The sequence below is a fragment of the Pithys albifrons genome, chromosome 1 (genome assembly GCF_047495875.1).
Source record: "Pithys albifrons albifrons isolate INPA30051 chromosome 1, PitAlb_v1, whole genome shotgun sequence".
Taxonomy (NCBI): domain Eukaryota; kingdom Metazoa; phylum Chordata; class Aves; order Passeriformes; family Thamnophilidae; genus Pithys; species Pithys albifrons.
The window spans coordinates 27,678,964-27,702,114 of NC_092458.1; the positions used below are offsets into that span (position 1 = coordinate 27,678,964).

General features: G+C 38.8%; 1 protein-coding gene across 4 annotated transcripts; it reads right to left on the bottom strand.

Moving 5' to 3' along the window:
- Window positions 1–202: 202 nt before the first annotated feature.
- On the bottom strand, window positions 203–22,331 carry LOC139678920 (interleukin-5 receptor subunit alpha-like). 4 transcript variants are annotated; one of them, XM_071570213.1, is made up of 11 exons: window positions 22,246–22,331; window positions 18,295–18,494; window positions 17,798–17,952; window positions 17,519–17,666; window positions 16,855–16,891; window positions 16,581–16,768; window positions 13,308–13,444; window positions 9,841–9,985; window positions 3,989–4,076; window positions 2,761–2,848; window positions 203–2,145 (listed from the first exon to the last, which is right to left on the bottom strand). In XM_071570213.1, exons 2-11 carry the CDS (start codon window positions 18,395–18,397, stop codon window positions 2,041–2,043), a joined length of 1,194 nt encoding a protein of 397 aa, XP_071426314.1. In that variant the 5' UTR covers window positions 18,398–18,494; window positions 22,246–22,331; the 3' UTR covers window positions 203–2,040. The 4 variants fall into 4 exon arrangements, with proteins under 4 accessions (XP_071426314.1, XP_071426306.1, XP_071426297.1 ...); XM_071570205.1 differs by having other exon boundaries at window positions 16,855–16,894; XM_071570196.1 differs by having other exon boundaries at window positions 16,855–16,963.
- Between the last annotated feature and the right edge of the window lie 820 nt (window positions 22,332–23,151).

Sequence of the window (23,151 nt, forward strand, 5' to 3'; positions counted from 1 at the left end):
GTAAGAAAACCAATTTTAATCTGAAAAAAACTTCTATTTCCAGGTAAAATAATAAAATTACTTTATATGTTCTTTGTCTCATTTTAAATCCTGGCAGTGGTTCTGTGCTTTGAGTACCACAAGCCAAAATTATATAAAGCATATATATATATATATATTTAATATATTTTGAGGAACAATATAGTAGTCACTGTGGCCTGATTTCACTCTATAAAGTCTGGGTTCCAGATGTGAGTAGCCAGTGTATGGTACTCCTCTACCTCACTTAGCTCACATATGTTCTGATTGTTTCATTTTATTAATTTTATGTCCTCACCAAGAAAGGAATCTGTAAGTTTATGATGTTTTCTAAATACCTCCTGTAATGATTTTTATCTGAAAGTAATTATTCTTCCACCTCTTCTTGAGGAAACCTGTCTGAACCATGGCCAGTGGGATAAGTTTCATTGCCTACCCACAGAAATGGTATCTGACCATCCAAGAGAAATATGAGTATGTTGATTGAGGGTTTCCCCATCTACACTCAACAGAGAAGGAAACCTTACAGGAGTTGTCTTTCTGAAACTTGAGTCAGTACCTGATAACTACCATTCTCACTGATGATTAGTGTGCACAACAGATTGACAGGGATGGAGGGAAGAGCACTGATGTTCTAAGGTAAGGATGCCCTCAACTTCTGTAAAAGTACAATGCAAGAGAAAGTGTAACACTGCCTACCAAAGCTGATTGCTTTTTCCTGAAGTCATGAGCTCCATCTTAAAACAAACAAAAACATTGATAGCCCTTTTGTTGTTCAGATATTTCTAGCTTCGGCTTTACAGATGTCACCAATCATTCTTAGTAATACAAGAGAAATAGTCCAAGTCTTGTCCATTGCAGTGAGAGGGACTTTAAAAAAAAAAGCACATTCAGGTGAATCAAGACTCTGCTCAGAAGTCCATTTCATAAACTGAAGCTTTCAAAACCACAAAAGTTTTATATTGTCCTCTACAATAATACGAAATATGTTATTTCAAGGTATTTCCTTCAATCAATATTGTTCTAAACATGAAGAAATGTTACCAGTTCTGAAGGCAAATCATTTTTAGGGCTTCCAAACCTTCCAAAAAGTTATGTCCACCACTCATACGTATTTCACACTTATCAAAAAGAAATGTTCCTTGCAAAACCAAATCCTTTTTTCTAGTCAAATAAACACTGTACCAACTAAGAGTTAAAATAATCTGCTCTGGTTGTGTGCCTGAAAATGAACAGGCATGACTCAACACCTCATGGAAATAGTAGGAACAGTAGGAAAGATTTCTTTAGAAGGACAGGGAAAAATAAATAGTGATGGATAGTCAGTTCTGAACTTTAGCTTCTCTGAGTTAAACATTTAAACAATTGCAATACAGTAGAAAACTTTGTTTTCTTTACTAAACTAAAGTTTTTTTCATCTCATCTAAAGGTTTTTTCTATTACTAACTGCAAAGGAATAAGTCCACAACATTGAAAGACCTTATGTCTTCACACATGACTCTTCTTTCTGGTTGATGTCTACTTACACAACGCAGGGACTCAGAAAGCAATTTCTTTGGAGCTCTACTGAACACCTGTGGGACTCTGGTGTTATTTCCAGAAACATTCACTGCTTCCACCATTTCTCATGACCACTTCAATCAGATCTTGAATAACTAGTATAAGATTTGTAGGAACAGGCAGTCTTCAAAGGTATTGATCTATCAGACAGTACTTGGAAGCTATTGCAGCATTGTGAAACAAATTTTAATCCAAGAGAACCTCAATATTAGATCATATTGCATGAGATGCTGTAATCTTATTGAGCTGAAGATCAGTTGTTGTTAGAGATAAACTGCAAGATACTGCTTTGTGTTTGTGGTTCAAAGCTCATTTTAAGAGTTGTGTAATGTCAGGAGCACAAAATACTACAAATTATTTGGCTCAGACAAACTCCCATATCAGTTTTTCTTAGATCCATTAGAATATTGTCCCCCTCACAGAAGGGTACACTTGCATGCAGATAAAAAAGGCATATCATCTCTATAGGTCTTCTAATCCAGAGTCCTTCAAACATTTCTGTTGTTGAATGGCCCCATCTCTGTTCTCTTCTGGTATTCCTGCAGTAACCTCTGAGTACATCTCCATCTGCATTGACATATGTTGCTGTTAGATAAAATTTACATTATGCACAACATTTACATTTAATGGTATTACAAATTCTGAATATTGTTACAAGCACACTACTTATTTGGTGTATCTGGGATTAGGACAGGTTACTTACTCTGTCACAACTGGAATACAGAGATCATATGAGTTACTCTTTCAATCTACAGGTAAATTTGATTAGTTGTTCTGAGCCCTAATTTTGTTGCTTGACACCCTCCAGGATGATATGACTATGTACCTGTGCTTTCTCATTGTCTGTTGGAGGAGAACAAGGTTATAGGCAATCTTACCATGCCTCCTGGTGCCCAGTTCTCTGTGAAGTTTCTATGGAGTTACAGGGATCTAAACTACTGCCTTACTAGCAATTTTTTTCCTGTAACTCACACAATGATAAACAGCAATAAGAAACACTGAATATAAGAGCCAAGGAGCTCCATTAATGATATCCACAGAAAACATTGTCAATATTTTGTTTCTGTTTTGCCCAGTTGACTAAAGACTTGTAATTTGCCATGAGATCAGCAATATACCATTCCAATTGAAAGCAATATCTTGCGTGTTGATGTAATGAGAGATAAAAGACAGACACACTACCTGGTGGTGAGTCTCATCTGCTAACCAAGTTTTGATATTAGCTGAAGGACGTGGAACAGGCATGCTTATAAATTCCAGGCATCTATACCTACATGACAATGATACACAACTACAATTTTCTTCAGGAATAGTTCAGTCAATAATGTTTTGTAAAATATATTCAAATTAGACAGGCGTCTACCATTTCTATAGCCATGTCATCATTTTTTTTTCACTGCAGACACTTCTCTCAACACTTTCCCTTGCTCTTCTTCAGCCTGCCTATTTTTCAGCCTGTCAGAATTTTAAAAGAATTGGATAGATATACACAAACATATGATTTCCAAGCAAAGTCAGAATTTGTGGCACGCTACTATGCCTATAGCTTTAAAAATTACCCCAAAGTGTGCACTTCATAATTAAAAATTGGTAATTTCTTTTACAAAACTCAGGAATAATATTTAGTCATTAAATAATCAAATAACTTTTAACAGAGGTCCATTTATATACTGCACCTTTCAAATATCAAAGTGTCTTGAGTTATCATCCTATCCCAAAGAAGTTAATTTTTTAGTTCAAGAAAGCCTTCACTGTCATGTCAATAGGAAAGGTATGTAGCCAGGCAGAAAAGCAGTGACATGGAGAAAGTTAGCTGCATTAACTGTCGATGGGTGTAGCACCACTACTACTACTTTGCTCTACTAATAGCATTAATAGTACACCAAAGCAAATTCCTTTCATTACCCTGACTTCCCTTTTTTATTTATTTCTTGTAAACTGTTCAGCCTAGAGTAAAAAACTGCTTTCATAACACCCATGGGTTATGAAATGCAACTGAGCAACAGGGCAAGTGTAGTTCAACTTTGGCATGATTAACATTGGTAGCCCTGAGTGCAAAACCTGTAAAAGCATGGGATAAAGTCAAACTGAGGATAGAGACACAGCAGTGAATGTAAGACTAAAATAAGTCACTTATTGTGGCAGAAAGACATCTCAGGGTAGGGTGAGAGACTGGAGATGCAGGGCGCTGTGGTGAGAGCTGTGAGGTAAGTTATAAGGCTCATCAGGTCATAACGCCCAGCACTCCTTTGTTAGAACTATAGTTGGAAATGCACAATTAACTGCTTATTGCAAACATAATTTATCTGAGACCATAAGTATTTTATGGCTTTTATCCATTGAATGGTTACCATAATCCTGACCTGCCTTCCACCAAAAATTGATACAACCTCCCAGAAATATATGCTACCTTTTACATGCATGCATCAGCAAACCTCCAAGGAACATCAGAAGACAAAACAATGTGAGGCTTAGCAGCAGGACATCCACTGTCTTTTCTAAAAAAATAGAAGAGGGGAAAGTAATGTTAGTAATGTGGGAGAGACTATGGTAGTTCATAAATGTTCATAAATACATCGACTCATAAATATTGCACTATTCCTGAACTGTCACAGATTTCAAGAAACATTTCCTGAAGAGTTTTTTGGTGAAAGGGCTTTCTGACCTCAGCATTGTTCCTTCCTTCTCTATTTAACTCTCAGTCTTGCTGCTGCGGCATTTTTCCTTTCTTTGCTCCTCCTCAGCAGACTCCACCCCCACTTCTTCTACAATTCTGCACTCCTATGCTGGGCATGGCCTGTAATGCTGCTGGATACTTCCATCCAGTCTTGATTCTTCTGGATATCAAACCCTCTATCTGTCTGCTATTGTTACTCCTGCTGCTGTTCCATCTGCTTTTATATTCTTGCTGTTGTTCCCATCTCCACACACCATCAGCCCCCTGCTGCCGCTTCACCCCTTCACAGCTGTAACTGATTTAAGGCAAAATGAAAATAAAAGCATTTTGTCAAACTAAATACTCTCTTTAATTCAAGAAGCAACATTTGGTTTCTATTATACTTACCTTTTTTAGCCCTGCTTGGCATAGTCCTAAAGAAATGGCAGCAATACATATTCATACTGTTCAATGGATACTACTGCTCCGTACCTTGCATTTCTTCCTTCAAAATACCCCAAATACCAAAATACCAATGTCTTTGGTTGACTCAAAAGAGTTTTTCTGGCAAATTTTATTTTTTGTTTAATATCTAGTCTTAGAACCACAGCTAGTTTGGATTGGTTTGAGGTAACTACTTTGAAGAAAAACAGACAGGAGCAGGTCTTAAAATGTTAATAGTCTGTGGCCAGTTAAACTGCGGGTTTGGGATCAACCTAGACCAAAATCAAAAAACAAAAGAATGGAACTAATAAACTGCGGGTTTGGGATCAACCTAGACCAAAATCAAAAAACAAAAGAATGGAACTAAAATTCTGTGTTTGAGCTCATTTGAAGTTTAAACCAAGATGTTACATATTTCCACAAATTTTATGTGAAACCAAGAAAAATCTCAAAAACTTGTGGGCAGAACTGTGAATAGGAATAAGCTTTATTTTCTGTAAAGTCCAAATCTACGCTTTATTCACTCCAAGCTGAAAAGGGAGTTATTTCCTTCTTGCCTTTTGAGTTGAGCACTCAGAAAACTTATTCTGAGCAGTCTCTGGATGTGTAGAAGAAATTCTTTTGTTAGAGGTAATTGCTCTGCGTGGTTCTGCTCACCGCTATCGTGCACACACCCAGAAGAGGAAGCTCTGGTCTTAGCAGCGACTGAACCACAAAGGGGTTTGCTTCTCCTGCTTTCCTACTTCTTGCATTTTGCAAAGCAACGAGAAAAAGAAGTGCATATATTCTTTTGGGTAGACCATTATATAGTGGAGGTTTTTTCAGATGTAAATGCTTAAACTTTGTCACAAATAGCAGTACTTTGAAACTGAAACAAGTGGCTTGGTTTGCAAAAATGCAGAACACCTCTGAATTACTATTAACTTCAAAGCAATCTATGAATGTTCATCAGCTCTAAAAATTAGACTAATTGTTTAAAGTTTCTGCATATGAATAAAGCTGATCCAGCATTTCTTTTTTTAGCAGAAAGTTTTTATAATACCTGGTCGGTTCAGTTTAAATTTTGATGTCTTTTATCAAGGGTATATGCTAATTCCAATGGAGAATGAATGTGTTCCCCATGAGAAAATTAACAAATTCTTTTCATGTCAAAGGAACATTTCAGAACAAATATTTTAGTTATGTTTTGAATTATGTTATTTCATTTTGATGTTTCAGCTTTTTTAAAATGGAGGCTGAAATGCCTTTTTAAAATGCATTCTTAAAGAAATGTAACATATTTCCTAGATGAAATACTGAAATGTCATGGAGCAGCAAACAAAAAGCAGGTCATGGCATGCTTCTTCAAGACTTTCTGTAGAAACAGATCCTACAATAGTAGAAAAATTGACACATTTCAAAATAAAATTATTGAATGGATGTTTTTCCCTTCAGGTTACTCCATGTAATGTCCACTCATACATGTTCTGAATTAGACGTAGACAAAATAATTTCAACAGAATACAAAGTAAAATGGATGGAAAAGCTTCTCTAGGCACAAAAAGAGATAAAGAGGTTAGCCTGAGCATATGACCTTTCAATGCAATATAATGACAGATTGGTTTTATAAAAGGCACCAATGCTGCTTCGGCTAGGAAAAATGGAAATTGCTGCATCATGTGAACTTTTGCACATGTGCACTATGCTCCAGGGTAAATCATTCTGCACTGAACACATGCAGATATTACTGTTCATGTGCAAGTGTGGTCTTGTTCACAATAAACTTTTCTGAAGTACAGGAAACATGCAGTAAGTTTTGAACCTCAGCAACAGCTGTGTCGGAAGCCGGGAAAGCAATGGTGTTGAAAACAGTTGAAGGAGAGTTGCAGATGCTGAGAGAAAGGTTTGGTAAGGCTGGAACTAGAACAGGTAACTGCTCAAATCTATTTCCTTTTTCTGGTGAAAGTCTGGCAGGGAGCAAGTAAACCTACATTTCTCTACCTAGAGAAACTCTTCTGATTTCCACTGTCATGTGTGTCCAACCTGACATGTAGTTAGGACAGTAGAATTTGTGTGTTCGTTAAGAAGTGGGAAATTTGTTATTGTAGACTTGTGTGAGTGTATATTTGTACTCTCATCTAATTGTCTCTTCCTTTCTGTAAAAATATATGTAATTTTAGTATAAACGTAGTTTAAAGTGGTTTTTCTTTCCCCTCTCTTTTCCTCTCTTTCCCTGGTGTTAGGAGGGAGGCTTTTCTCTCTGTGCTTGGGGGGTTTGGCAGTTGCTTATCCCAAACCAAGACAGTTAACGGTGCCGAAACCTGAGAACGACGGAGGACCTTGGCAGGTGTCCCAAAATCTTGGCAGGCTTCCCAGGAGGATTGTTGTAGAAACATAGATGATAACTGCCTTGTTTAGGTACATCCAGAACAGATAATGTAATCAACTCTCCCTTACTGCTGAATGCTCGTTTTCACTGTTTCACTGTCTTTGTGAGTTCAAATAGCTCGACTGGTGCCTGCTGTGAATGTAGCCACTGCAGAAAAGAGAGACCCACGTAAGCTGTTCATGCGTGGCAAGACACGGCTGTTTGAGTTGAATCCCTGAGGACTCATCATGTGAATGCTGACGTGCCCAGGAGCCAAGCTGATGAGGAGCATCTCACCTGGACTGGCATGGGGAGGAGCTGTTCTAGGCTCGATGGGCCCATGGTGCCTCAGGCCACCTGTAGGTGGATAAAGTCGAGGGGTGGATTTAACCGTGAACACTATCCTTAAGGTTATCCACAGTTGTGAAGCGTGCTTGCCATTGTGAGACCCCAGTGAATGGGAAAAGAATTGCTGCGGAACCCCCTGTAGAGAACCCTACAGATGCGGCGCCCAGAACCAGCGCCCGCAGTGCTGAGCGACCCGCAGGAGCCAGAGCTGTCGCTGGCGGGGCTGCTGCCAGGGCTGCAAGCAAGCCAGGGGAGGCTGTGAGGCGTGAGAGGCTGTGAGGCGTGAGAGGCTGCGAGCCATGAGAGGCCGCGAGCCATGAGAGGCTGCAAGCCGAGCCAGGGCTGCGAGCGAGCCAGGGCTGTGAGCCGCCGGGGCTGCTTCTGCATCTGCTGCTTGCTTGTGCTGCTGTCGGGGCTGCTTCCGAGGCTGCCAAAGCTGTTAGGACTGCTGCTAAGAGGGATGGGTCACATGGTGAACTGTAGTACTTCTGTGTGACCAAGGAGAAAGACATGAAGAGAAGCCTGCGTAAGCTGTTGATGTGTGGTGGGACACTGCCATTTGAGTTGAATCTTTGAAAACCCGTCGTGTGAGTGCTGATGTGCCCAAGAGCCAAGCCGATGAAGAACATCACACCCTGGACTGGCTGGGGGAGGGTTGTTCCTGGCTCAATGGGCCTATGATGCCTCAGACCACCTGTAGGTGGATGAGGCCAAGGGGTGAATCTGACTGTGAACACTATTCTAACCCCAGTGGGAAACTAAAGACTCCTGAGGAGAGGATGGTAACCCTACTGAAAGACACGAACCATCAGATAAGATGATCTGAGTTGAACTGCTTTGTTCCCATCTGAAATATCTACCCCATCCTAATGGATTTTTAGCCACATTATGGAGGGGTGGGAAACAGCCCTGGGAAAATAAAGAGGGTTTAAGCATGAGAACCTAAGATATGAGTGACATAATATGGTATGGAATAAGGGGTGGAGAATGTATGAATAGTAATGTCTGGCCTTGCATTTCCTGTCTTCAGGTAAATATGTACTTTAAGCTTAGTAGATCAAAAAGACACATTCCAAAATTTACAGTCTGTTGCACTTAATAATTCCATTGTACTCTTTTTTTTTTTTTGCATGTGTCTTGGTTTGAGATAAGCAACTGCCAACCCCCCCAAGCACAGAGAGAAAAGCCTCCCTCCTAACACCAGGGAAAGGGAGGAAAAGAGAGGGGAAAGGAAAAAAAAACCACTTCAAACTGTATTTATACTAAATCTACATATATTTTTCACAGAAAGAAAGAGACAATTAGAAGAGAGTACAAATATACCCTCACACAAGTCTACAACAAGTTCCCCACCTCAACTTCTTAACGAACACACAAATTCTACTGTCTAAACTACACATTACTTAAGAAGAAGCTTATTCCCCAGGGAGACAAACTCAAGCAGAAAGGAGAGACCCAGAATAACACATTTTACTTTCCTGAGGTACCCTGTGAGCCAGTGGTGGGCCTGGTCCTCTCCATACCCCCTGGGACAGCATCGTGCGTCCTCCCAAGAGGAGGGCTGAGAAGTGACTGCCTTAACCACTCCCACACTGGTTCCTACTTTCCTGGAGATGATGTCATAATGTGGTATGGAATACAAAATCACTGGCTAGAAGAGGTCAGCTGTTAGCTCAGCCCAGCTGAAGTCAGCTGACAGCTTTGGCCTAGTCCAAACTTCAGAGCCCAAATCTAGGCCCACCTAGGTGAACCCATAACAGCATGTCAACACACAGACACAAGTTTCTCTCTATAAATATAGCATCACACCATTACACTACTTCCCCTTTACCTATCCTGACCTCACAAAGCTTCTGCATATGGACGTATTTTCCTCATCATAGGAAGCACAAGTTTCCCTTGAAAGCACACCAGTGTTAAATCTAGTCATAGGAGTGGAAGGAAAAGTATTGCATGCCAGCTCCTAATCCATGAGAAGGTACACTTGTCCAAGCCACGGGCTACCAGTTTTTCCAGGAGTATATTATGGGAGACAGTGTCAAAGGCCTTGCTGAAGTCTAGATAGACCACATCCACAGCCTTCCCCTCATCCACCAGGTGGATCACCTGATTGTAAAAAGAGATCAGGTTGGTCAGAGAGGACCTGCCCCTCCTAAATCCATGCTGGCTGGGTCTAATCCTTTGTCCATCCTGAAGGTGCTGTGTTATTGCACTCAGGATGAACTGCTCCATAACCCTGCCAGGCACGGAGGTCAGACTGACAGGCTTGTAGTTGCCAGAGTCCTGCTTGCAGCCCTTTTTGTGGATTGGGGTGACACTGGCCAACCTCCAATCATCTGGGACCTCCCCAGAGAGCCAGGACTGTTGGAAGATGATGGATAGATAGAGGTAGTAATGAAGTAAACATGGAATGGTAATAACATAACTCATTACAGGGGTTATGAATAGTAAGTACATAATAACTTACCGTTATGAATAAACACCGGCTCACTCCATTCACTCCAGATCTTGTTTCTTATGCATATTTCTTTCTTTGCCCTCACTTGTGCTGTACATCTTTTTGCTGGCTTATGAAATGGATACTTATAGTTCTGTTCAGTGACATTTACAATCTATCAAGAAAGGTTTAGGGGGTTATTTTAGATGATTTTGCATTGCAGTTCAAACAGATATAAATCTAAGGATGTCAAATACTATTAATTAGATTTCTAACTAGTAGAAAGAGACTTTCACAACAAGGTCTTATGTCCTGGCACAATCTGACTCTTATCTGACATGTATTAAAACTCAGAACTTTAAATGAGGAGAGATTGCAAATGATAAGATAGTGGGAGGTATAATTTATTGCAAGACACTAAGAATTTGAACACACTGATTCTCTTTTCCCTTTTTATCACACTATATGTAGAACAAACACAATAACTATGAAACTGCAAATTCTAAGATGTGGGTAGTGTGCCATACTTTCTTACTCAGGTAGAATAAAATGTTGCATTTTTCACCTGAAAGCGGCTCACTATTTTTGTGACTATCCTGAAACATCTTGTGCCTATAAAAGAAAGAATATGACTTCAAAAGATCAAGCCTAAACATGGATTGCCAGAGCTTAAAACTGGGGGATCTCTACATTATCCATTGATTTTGAAAACTGAAGCAAACTTTTGTAAATAAACAATGCTAAGAATTTAAGAAGGAATAAAAAAGAAAGCAGGAGAGGAAACTATTGCTTATGAAATTTAAAAGTGATGTTAGAAACGTTGCAAAGTAGAAAGTATGAATCTCAGACAGAGGGAGGCACAGCATCTTTGCTTCTTTGGTATTAGGAAAGCATGGTCCCCTGTTCCCCTCATACTGATTGGTGTGCTGTGGATTTTACATGTGCACCATGCCACTTCTTTCCCTTGTCTTTAAGACTTTACCAGATATTTTTCCTATTTATACCTTTTTGGTGTCCAAAGCACAATATGAAACTAAAGGTGAAACTCAGCAGCTAGAAGGGCAAATTAGTCACAACCTACATCTTGCATGTGACATGCAAGTCATATATACTTGAATAGCAGTTGACATTTGCCTAGAACATGGACTGATTGACTCAGTTTGTGGTTTAGTACAATCCACAGACCTTTTGCCTTCTACATTGCTGCCTATATTTTAATTCCTTATTTTGTGTTGACTTATTTGACCTGTACTTCCTAATAATGGGATTTTTCTTATTACTGAATGTTGGCTTGTTGACTTTGGACTTACCCAACATTTCAACTTCTAATCTTGTTTTCTGTGCTACTTGCCAACCCTTCCTACCTTCCAGACAACTGCAAACCTAACTCCAATCTGTATCACAGTATTATTATTCGTGGTTATAATTGTTCAGCAAGTCATCTCTTCAGTTATTCAGAATAAATATTTATAGACTTGTATAATTTAATCATTATACTCTTACATGTTCTTCAACAAATATCTACTAGCCTGCTTATGGATTTCCTAACACTTCAACTCATTAAGTCTCTGTGACAGTGATTAAGACCTTGCTTGGGTAAGGATACAGAATATGAAGTTTGTTCTATTCTTCTCCCTCTTATGCCTCCTGTAATACTGCTCTATTTTTTTCTTTTAACTTTGTCATCCCAGCCCCAGGCATTTTGTGCTCCTTGCACATTTTAATCATTAATCATTAATAGCTGATTACCCTCAAATCTACCTTAAAGCCTCTTTCATTTAGCTGGTGTCCTTGTATGGATTTTTTTGTTATGACTGCAGCTACCTCTCTCCTGTTTGATGTACTCCCATGATTTTCTGCTTCTGCAGGTGTTTATTCACTTCTGTGCCTCAATGACTTTTTTTTGCCTTCCTCTCCTATGTTTATACCCTGCAGATGTGTGCAAAGCAGAGGAACAAGAGAGAGACAAGGTAAATGAAAGCCGTTTATGCCATTTAAGTAAGGCTGCCAGACTATTTCATGTATGTGACATTTCCTTCCAGAGAGTGGAAGGTGTTGGAAAGCTCGAAACTGGGGCTGCAGTGGCCACGTGAGCACTGTGGATTGAAGGATCCCCCTGCTCACCTCAGGCATATCCCAGCCCTGCAAAGAAAGGGGACCTCTTACTCCCACCCCTCTCTGCTTCCATCTCCATCACTGAGTCTTGAAACATGAAATAAATCAGCGTGCACAGGGCAGGGAATCAGAAGGGCTCCAGCATCTTGCTGAACAGGATATCAAAGGTCCAGCATGAACCACCTTGGCTCCCTCTGCTCATTGCCTTTGGCAGTTAGGAGCTTTGTGAGTAGACAGGGATGTCTCTGGCAAGGGTTTCAATGTATTAGGCTTGGGAATGGGTGAGGGAATTAAAATTATTTGCAAAGGTACCTTTCTGTCTGCCGGAAAACCCTGAAGAGAAATGAGAAGCTTTGGTATGTCCATGTACAGACCTGAGCACTTTGTCTTGATGCTTCTAGCCTTCTCCTGGAAGCTGCCTAGCAGTATTAGCACTGCATCTGAATAAACCCTGCTGTAATTTATGATGATAACTTTGTGTGATCAATATCATCTACCTCATTGCATTTCTTTTTTCTACTTTATGAAACAAAGCGTCATAGATTCTTTCAGGGTGTAATTGTCTTTTAAATGCCCCCAGTTTAGATAAGCCCTTCATGGTTAAGTGTACTGTGCACTCACTGAGGTTTTTGTTAGATGAAATTTAGGTTCTTAAACAAAAATACAGCTTCAATGACAGCTTGAACAAAACCACCAAAGATTCAGAAAATTCATATTTCAGTACACATCTGAATTCCATACTTAACCATATTCTGAATTAGGTGCTTGAATTTCTATTTTTTGGGAGTTCAAATACAAATGTGCATGAAAACCTTTCTGCTCTTATTTTCATTAACTTCAAAATGCCACTGGGTCATTTAGTCACCATATGGCATTATCTAAACTATAGCACTCTTCTACTCTTACTGCTAGATTAAGAGATGCTGTTATGTTATAACACCACAAAAGATTTTTAAATACATATAATGTATCCAAAGAAAGAGGAATAATCCTTTTAATGGTATATTTAGAAATAACAAAAATAATCTCTGGGGTTTTTTTTATTAATTTAAAAATATTATCAAAGTAGCTGTGAAACCTTTCTTTTTACCAATACTCCTTTTGCTACAACAAAAATACAATCTATGTGATACTAATGTACAATTCAAATTCAAGATGAGAAGAAAAAAAATCCAATCCACTTCAATGCAAGCCTGACTCTGAAAGAGTTCATAAAATGTCTTGATTTTCCACTTTTTACCAGAGAGACAAGTTGAATTATTCATTAAAGATCTTGGGGTATCTTTAAAATTTGACATTAATTCCTGTTAAATTCAAGGGATGTCTAGTTTTTATGAAAGTTATGTTGTACAGACTAGGTGTATTACCAAAACACTTACTACCTTAAGGTCTGTTATTTTCACTTGATACAAAAAGCACTTGTTACTTGCAGAACCAATAGTGGGCGGAGGTTTCCAGTGAATTTTAATACTTCTGTTTTCAAGGGAAAATGAGACATTGATTGGCGGGTTCAGCTTCTCTGAAAAATAAAGAACACAGGGAGACCTTCTGTGCTCATGCTCCTTCTCATATTTATGCTGATGTAAAACAAATGCAATGCATTAGTCAAAACACACAGCTGAGTATTTTGTAGTTTCCACACCCAGAGGAATCATTCAGTGAGTGACAGATTTTCTTTAAAAGTGATATTCACCAAGCATCTCAAAGAGAGGGAGTTGGGGTTTTTCACATATATTTCTAATAACGGTAGCAAGGGTGGGCAGGAAGGCCCTCTCCAGAGTCTGTGTTGGTGTCAATGAGACCTCCAGTCTGCCACAGGCTACATGACTGTGGATACATCTGTCTTTTGGGATACCCCAAGTCTGGTAGTATTATTTGATAAAAATGGAATTTCATCTCTCACAGAGGGATTACTGAAGAGGCACTAGCAATTGGCAGGTCTTCATAAAATCGTAGAATGGTCTGGGTTGGAAGGGACCTTAAAGGTCATCTACTTCCAACCCCTCTGCCATGGGCAGCATCACCTTTCACTAGACCAGATTGCTCAAAGCCCCATCCAGCCTGACCTTGAACACTTCCAAGTATGGGGCAGCCACAACTTCTCTGGATAATCTGTTGCCCAGAGAGTCTGTCTGATTCAATAAACAAAGTTTCCTACTGATGCTTAAGAAAGTCTTGGATTTACATGAGCAAGTCAGCATGCAGTTGCTTTTTAGAATAGCGTGTGTTAGAGCAGTGATCCTAAGTGTATGTTGGCGTACTCAAGCACCCTCAGTCCTCCACAGCTTCAGCTGTATTGCTGAGAAGGGAAGAACCGCAGCTGGAGGTTCCTGTAAAAACCCTTCAAACAGAAGCAGAACTGCCAAGAATTGTCTGTAGACAGGGTCAGTGAGGTCTGGGGCTGACCTGACAGCAGCATTGTGCCAGACAGAAAAAAACAGAGAGGCGGAGAGGGTGAGTGGCAGCATGACTGGCCCATGCAGCTGCTGTTCTTACTCTAGAAACTTTTGAGGGCAGGGGCACATCATGAACCATGAAAGGTGAGGAGAGTAGGCAGCTGGGGTTTTTTGTTTGTTTGTTTATTCTCTGAAATACTATTCCCAGCCCATCTTTCTCTTCTTTGAGGATGCCAAGACCAGGAAACAATTTTTTTCATACTTTTGTTGCATGTTATCCAGAAATTTCTTTAGCCCCTCCTGCTGTCTCCCCTTGCCTATTCCTCCCCCTACCACAGAGACGTGTCTAAGGTATTTTGATGCTGCTACAGTACAGGGCACATATGAGTCCTGCTTTGTCAGACCATATGTTATATTACTGGAGAGAAGTTTGAATTGCAGGGGTTCGTAATGATTGGCAGGACAGTGGATGCCCAGTACTGTGCATGGGCTAGGGGTAAGGTCAGATGGAGGCTTTCCTGTTTAAGAATGCCAGAACAGTTTGAGTTGGAGGGGGTCTGTAAAGATCATCTAGTCCACTCCCCTGCAATGAGCAGGGACACCTGCAACTACATCAGGTTGCTCAGAGCTCCATCCAACCTGACCTTGAATTTTTGCAAGGCTGGGGCAGCTATCACCTCTCTGGGCAATCTGTTCCAATGTTTTACCACCCACATTGTAAAAAAACATCTTTCTTGTATCTATTCTAAATTAATCCTCCTCCAGTTTATAACCATTGTTGCTTGTCCTAGCATAACAGGCAATGCTAAAGAAGGGGAATGCAGATACAACTGACCCTTCTTCACATGTGTGACCTGAAGGGTACACTCTTCCCTGAGGGGAGAGGACAGCCCTGACTTGCAATGAAGCCTTGCAAGAGTAAATCAGTCCACTATTTGCACAGTGAAAAATATCCCTTGCAAGCACACTCAGATTTTGCTGTGCCCTACCAAATCTTGGCAATGGGGTTAGAGGCAAGGTGAGCTAAAAGAACTTATGCCCAGAGCTGAGATGTGAGCAGAAGCTGTTGGCTGAACCAGCCATGACTGACGTGCAGCCCTGACAATGGCTAGTCTGCTAAGGTGAAAAGGGAAGAAGGGCAGGAAGAAAACACTGGCAGCTTGGCCTCCTCAGATAGGAGGTGGTGGTGGCTCTGAGCAGGGTGAAGAGGTTAATTGGATGGAAAGAGAAGCAGGGAATGGACAGCCTGATTTCTTCTACTTATTCCCCCTTGCTCACACCTGCCCACCACCCCTGTGGTTCATGGGGAGACAGTCTAGAAGTTAGTATCTTCCCAGTCAACTGTGCAAACACCTAATGCAGCCTTCCTGCAGATTAGTTCCCCCTCTCACTTGCCCCCACCCCCTTCTTTTTTGTCTTTTCAGGAAAATCTGATTTTCCTGAAAATAGTTTATTCTCCTAAAACAGTACAGTACATGTTGGTTATAGCTAGCTCTGATTGCAGTGTATAGCTCTAAGTAAAGCAATTTATTCTAATGTCTTAGAACAGATTAAATAAGATCTAACTCAGAATAAATTTTGATATTTTTGAATTATACTTTTGCTATCCCTTGAGTTATGACTGATTCCTATGTTGCAGGTCTGGAATATGATCAACATGTTAATAACTTAAAAGGAATTTGAATCTGCAGTCTCTGTTAAAATTCAAGTGAATTCCTGCCCATGAGATTAATTCAAATTTCCCAGAGAAGAAAGGAAAATAATTTTATATGATGATTCAAAACTTCCAACAATTAAAAACAACTGGTAAGACATTTTTAACTTAAAAGCAAATAAAAATACTACTAATGTTTGAGAAAATTCATATTCTTTAATTCAGGTGATAAATGAGACTTGTGACTATTTATGTTCTTTTTTTTTTTTAATCATGCTCTCTCAGCACTATAAAAAAAGGAATAGGATAAGAAAGGGAAAAAGTAGGGGAAAGAAGGATATAATGCTTTTAACTAATTTTCCTACACTAGTTTATCTTTTCTGGCTTTTTAAATGACAATTATACATAAATGATGTTATAACGTTGGAGGAAAAAAAACAAAACAAAACAAAAAAACCCCCTAACTTTGAGCATAATCCATTTTGTTTCATCTTTGTGTAAAATTCCCACAGAAATGAATGACTAAATAATTAGAATTAATCCTCTGACTTTGTCACACCTCTCCATTTTCTTTTTTTGTTTTCCATGAAATAGACAATACTTACCTATTGTCTGAGGAGTAAAAGCTTTGTAATAAGACAGTTGTCTTGAATTATTTCTCAAATTTCTTGCAGTTATGTTTAATTTGATTTTCCTTGATGGTTGGAAATATATTTCTTTCATATGGCATCCAATATTTTTCTTCTTTGCATTTTTAATATATTGTTGGCATTCAAAAACTTTTCCTACATGCCTGTGAGAAGGAAAATATGAGTTTTGTAAATCAAACACTTAGATACAAAAACATGGCTTCATATTTATTTTGATCAAGACACTTACTTGTATGAAGAAAAGATCTGGATATCTTCAGGAGCTTCTGCTTTGATGTGCCAGGTGCAATTGAAAAAGGAAATGTTATATATGATGCATGAAAGATTCTGAATATAGACTATGACAATAAAGAAAGGGGAAAAAGAAAGAGTGATGTTTATTTAACACTGATATCCTAATAAAGACATGAAGGTTTCCTTGACAAACATGTTATGTAGCCTTATTTCTAGAAGTATGAATAAGTACTAGGTGAGAACAAATACATCTTTTGGCTTTTTAGACAATGACAACTGAGAAAGCATATCGCTTCTACCCCCAAAGCCTTACTAACACATTTTAAAAAAACCCTGAGAAGTTCTGATCTTTTAAGCTTTCCCAAAACCTTGGTATACAGAAGGCAATCTTCATGAGTCAAGAGTTTCTAGGGAAAACAGAGGGAGTGGTTGGGTCATTCTGATATCTTGCTCAGCAGAGCTTTCTGAATCCAAACATGTCTAATAAAGAAAATAATTCTACAATATCACAAGGTGTTATGGGTCATATTCTTAACTAATTCATATGAAAAAAGTAGCAGAAGATAATAATAAGCTTTCAGAAATTGTATGTCTCCAAGTAAGACAGGACATTATTATGAATGCTTGGATGTCTTAACAACATGCAGGAAACAGCTGACCTGGAGGTGCCTTGTAAGTAAATTCTGTCCAATCACTCTCCTTAATTATTTCTCCTGTTTCTTTTGCAAAAAGTTGTGTCTTAACTTTGGCATTAAACCCAGAATGCAACTCAAGATGTATTATCTTTTTCTTCTCCTGCAGTCTTTCCTAGGAGGAGAAAGAAATTGCATGAAGGCAGGGGATACTAAGTATTGAAAGGGAAATGATGCACATTAATCTACTGAATGAAGCAATACATTATTTCACTTTAAACTATGTGCAACCACAGAAGAACTTACTTTCCTTTCCTGAGTAGTATTGAAGAACCTATAACTCAAAATATACTTCACAGTGTGTTTCTCAGTTTCTTCTTTTGTCAGATTATTGTTCCAGGACAAAATGATTCTTGAATCATGCTTGGTAATCCACAGAACATTATGTAGACCAAGTGCATCTGCAATTACAATGATATTACACAGAGGAAGAAAGGTCCACCACTGCATACAAAAAGGATTTCACTGTCAGCAAGTCTTGCACACCCAGTAGGCTCTACCAGGACCTCTGTTCTTACATGGAGCAAGTGATTTCTGAGCTTTTTTGTATATAACTTTGAGCAGTGAGAATCATGTTTACCTATCTGCAGGTCTCGAAATTAGTTGATTCACTTTTACCTGTCTTGGACACCTCTCCTAGCACAGGTCTCTGTTTCTTTCCAGGTACTGTAGAAAGTGCCTTGCTAACAAGTTCAGATTAGACATCTGGGATGGCTAGTGTAGGATCTTAATAATTTACTTACCTGTTACTTTGTGTTGTCCACTTGCCAGACTAGTGGAAAACAATGTCTTACACTGGAAAAAGCTTAATATCACTATGACAGGAACAGCTGTAACATGTGCCATAGCTAACGCTTTGCGACATAGGTCTGAAGAAACTGAGGCTCTTTAGTTTTGAGTTTGGTTGAAAAAGCAGTTAGAGCATGATGTTTTCATTTTGCATCTGTGAAATAATATGAAAGAGAGTCACATAACCATTTAAGAGACGTCTAAAGTATTAAAAGTAAATATGAAATGGCATAGAAACATAGAATCATACAATATGCTGAGTTGGAAGGAACCCATCAGGATCATCAAGTCCAACTCTTGGGCCTGTGCAGGACACTCCAAGAGTCACACCATCTGCCTGAGACCATTGTCAAACACTTCTTGAATCAGACAGGCTTGGTGCTATGACCATTTCTCTGGGGAGCCTGTTCCAGGGCTCAGTCACCCTCTGAGTTAAAACCCTTCTCCTGATATCCAGCCTAAACCTCTTCTGACTCAGCTTCTTGATGTTTCCTTGAGTCCTGTCACTGGTCACAAGAGTGTACTTGCCCCTCAGCATTTCCTCATTTAACATATGTTTAACATATGTTTAACATATGCTTAAGGGGTCTTTTTGAATGGTGCCTTCTGTTCCCAGGGCGTTTGTAGTCAAGCCCACTGTTTGACTGGGTGCCAGGGCCAAGGAGGACATGAGTGCCATACTGCACCAGTTTTGAATGGCAGTACTGCTTAGATTGCAAGCCAAGACCACAGATACGACACTACTGATACTGAAAGCAGACGGTTTAGGTAGGACCCACCTGACATAAGTTTGGCTAGGTAGAAACCCAGTGGCTCTGTTTGTGTGAGTTATCTATCCTCTTGTGATTGTAGAACAACTGTCATTTCTAGACTGTGATTAGTGTTTGCTGTTTCAGGGGGATATGAACCATAAGGAGAGATGAATCCTACCATTTGAAAAGGTGAAAATCAGCCAGAGCATTTCAGGTGTTTGCTAAATTTGGGATAAAGTGAGCAAGCAGATTCCAGAGTAATCAAAGCTGGTTTCAGAAAGACAGCATTGCAATTTCTCCAATGGGTGCGTATTCATTCCAAGGTTGCTTTCATGTAAAACAACTTCCGAGACCTTCTGAGTTCACCACAGAAGTCATATACTTCCATGTTCAGTCTTTCACTCACTAATTGATTTGTTTTGGCTCTGACTGCTTTCAGTTCTAAATCCTCTGACTCACTCTGTCTAGTGACCAGCACCTGGAACAATATCAAAATGTTCACCACACATTGACTAACAAGTGGCATTGATCATGCAGAGGAAAACATGTCAATGTTCAGTACATCTGAAAAATCTACAATGGAGATTTCTGAAAAAAAATTATGTACTTACACAAGTATATACGCATACAGACTAATTTATAATGGTATTTTGGCACAACACAGTGAAAAAAAGATCACTTCATGAATGATGTCATTGTTTATGAAGTGCTGTGAAAAAGTCATAACAAAAAGGCAGAGAATTCCCCATCTAGTTAATTCTGGGAGTGATCACGACTGTAGCACCAGCAGGAGCTATGGTATGCATGCCACACCATGCACATAGCCAAAAATCTTCTGCTTGGTGTACCCAGGTAAGAAATCAACCTAGTTGTCTGGAGAGGGAAGGGCTTGTCTGTGCCATGAATGGTGCTCCTGGAATGTTATAGCGTGTCCCAAGTGGAAAAGTCAGGGAAAATATAAAATGAAAACAAAGAGCTTTCAAGGCGTATTATTCAATATGTAGTGGTTCATCCCTTCCAATGAAATGGAGCAATCAAAAACAGTCCTAGAAGCATGTGTGTAGATTATTTAAATTAGCAGAAAGTGAAAAATGAGGATGGAAAATGCTAAACAAGTTAAAATATTTGTGGCTAAAAATAACATTACTTTTTTGAAAACACAAGTCAAAAGGGGATGTGGAACAGGAAAAGGAACACAATAAATCTTACAGCAGGAACTAGTTCTGGTGTTAGAAATAAAATGGAAATAACCTGTGAGGCAATATAAATTAATTTGTTTGAGGAGAGGACGCACATGGATAGAAAAGGAAGATTTTAAAAATAAGTCTGAATAAACTTAGAAGAAATTCAACCAACTGGAGTCAGAGAAAGACATTTTGGATGAGACCATTACTGTTTCCCAGAGGTGAGTTGTTCCAAGGAGTACCTTGTGTACAGGACTGAGAGGCACTTCTCTGCTCAGCATGCAATGAACTCTTGCACCTTCTCCCACAGGTGCTGTGATGGTGGACAGTGTGAGCAGTCTGTGAATGAGACCAGGCAAATGTGTGGAAATTTGGTACATGAAAAGCTACAATAAAGCATCAGAGGTGGATGTAACCTCTTACATCCCTAATTCAGCAGCCCTTGATGCTGGGGGAATGCTTGGAGAATGGGCTGCAGGAGCTGGCCAGAGTTGTGGATTATATCTGAGTAACATCTCCTGTTGCCACTTCTGCAGGCAGAACAGCAAAGTGAAGTCTAGGCTGACCCCAAAGGGTATTTCTTATGGTTATTTACAGTGAATTAGTTTGCAGAAAAGAGTAAAAGTGGAAGCACAGAAGCATGGGGACACCCAAGGTGACCAGGAGAGGGGAAAAATAAAAAGGTGTCCATACATAAAAAGCTTTTGATTCAGAACTTGTCAAAGAATACATATTTTCATTTATGTCTGCATAGATGAGCTGAAAGACAGAATATTTCTTCTCAGACATATGCAGACAGTGATTTGGGATCCTCATCCTGTGTTGAAAAGTGATTGGAGTTAGCCTATGGTGCAAAATAAAATTCACTGCCTGACAATTTTTTTAAAAAATAAACCTCTCTGTTTTTTTTGTCTCTGGAGAAATGCACACTAGCCAAATATACTCACAGATAGTCCAGTTAATCTAATGGGATAGAAATAATCTCAAATTTCTAAAACATCTAAAAATAACCATAAAGAAAAAAATTATAAAAATTCAAACAATTTCTTTCCAAGCAGTGCACTGACATAAATTTATTCTTAATTTTTTAATTAAAAAAGAGTACTTTATGTATTTTACTTTTTTTGGTTTATACCCCTTTTTTTCATTTCTGAGCTTTAATTACAGCCAACACCTCTTGGTTGCTGCCCAGCAATGTCTGATTTACTGTAGCGTGTTGTTGGAGTAGGAGAAAGTGAAGAGAACTAAGTCGAGCTGCCAGCCCATCCACCACTGCAGCTGCAGAGACTGTAACTGTTTGTGCAAAGCCCACCTGGTTAATCTGGGAAGTAGACAGTAAGAGCAAGAAAAATGAAAGTAGCAAAAACAAGTTTCATAAAAATTAAGAGCTATTAGCTAGAGTGGCAAAAAATATATATTCTTTAATTTTAAAAGCTCAGGAGACCAGAGTTTCCTGAAGTGTAAATCCACACTGTCCATGCGTCTGAATAAGGTTATTTTGGAAAATTTTGTGGGGATGATTATTATATCTTCCTAAATACAAAAGTTAATGATTTAAAAAATAGTTTTTATATACATATATTTTCTTGGAAAAAAAATGTAAGATTGTCAAAAAAAGACAGTTTTAAGTGCTCTTGAAAATTATATTGTCCCTAATTTAAAAAAAAAGTTCAAACATTAAACAGTGAAATATTTTATTCATGGTTCTGATGCACAGCCTTATATATAAGGGGAATCACTTGGACTGTTTGTCCAATTAAGACTACCTAAAACTTATACTTCATTTAAGGTTGTCAATTCACATTTTTCAACACTCCCACTCCTCTCATCCCATATTTGATAGTATACAATGTAGAATTTGATCAATGAAAGATGAAATAAACAGTATAAGTCAAATAAATTTTAAATCTCTGGGTAGATGAAGAATCAAAACAAGATAACCATTAGCACCCTTTTTTTCAAAACTTACCTTAATTTTAAAGCTTGTTGAATCCTGGATACCTATGCATCATCTGGTTGAGAAGCAGGACAGATCAGCACTGGAGAATGTCTTGATTTAGGAGTATAATGAGAAATTGATTCAAGAGACTTCTCTTTTCACAAGACACGGCTCAGAAAAGCCTATTGCCTGGGCCACTTCCCACTGAGGGACTGCACACCTCTGAATATGGGAACATTAACTAGAACTTTACCCAAGTTCTTCGAAATACCTTGAAAGAGGCACACCCCTGCATGACTAACTCAGAAATCAGAGCTATTAATAATTTTTCCTTTTGATATATGGAAGAGAAAGCTTTCAAAACTTACTGTATATTGTAATGAGCTTTTATTTTTTTAGAAGTCATATTACAGAAGAAATAAAATCACACAGTCCAAGTGTGGCTATGAAATTAAAATCCCAGAATGATCTTACCCTATTTGCCATTTTTGTCTTGGTTTTTCAGTGGCTAATATGCATGTTTAAGTGCACACCAAATTAAAACAAATGAACACCAACTAGACAGTAAACCAAAAGTCACAGAACTAAGGAAGAAAAAGAGCAAATAAATCTCACATTTTGAACAGGTATGACTGTTTATCTGAAAATTTGCCCAGCCCAACCTCTGAAATTGTCTTTTTACCTGTTTTGCCTTGTAAATGAAGTTAGTTTGCTGTTATCACATGTGCAATTGCAAGCAATACCAGTAAGTTATGAATGTCATTCAGGGGGCAGTTGACTGACTTTATTCCTACACACTGATATTTTGCATTCTAGCTTTCTAAGCTGGATTGGATAAAAATTATTCTTTTATTTTTTTTTGTAAGCAATGTGGTTAGGAACAGATAAACATCTTTTCCACATTAAAATATTTATTCACTGAGAATCTTACTCCAG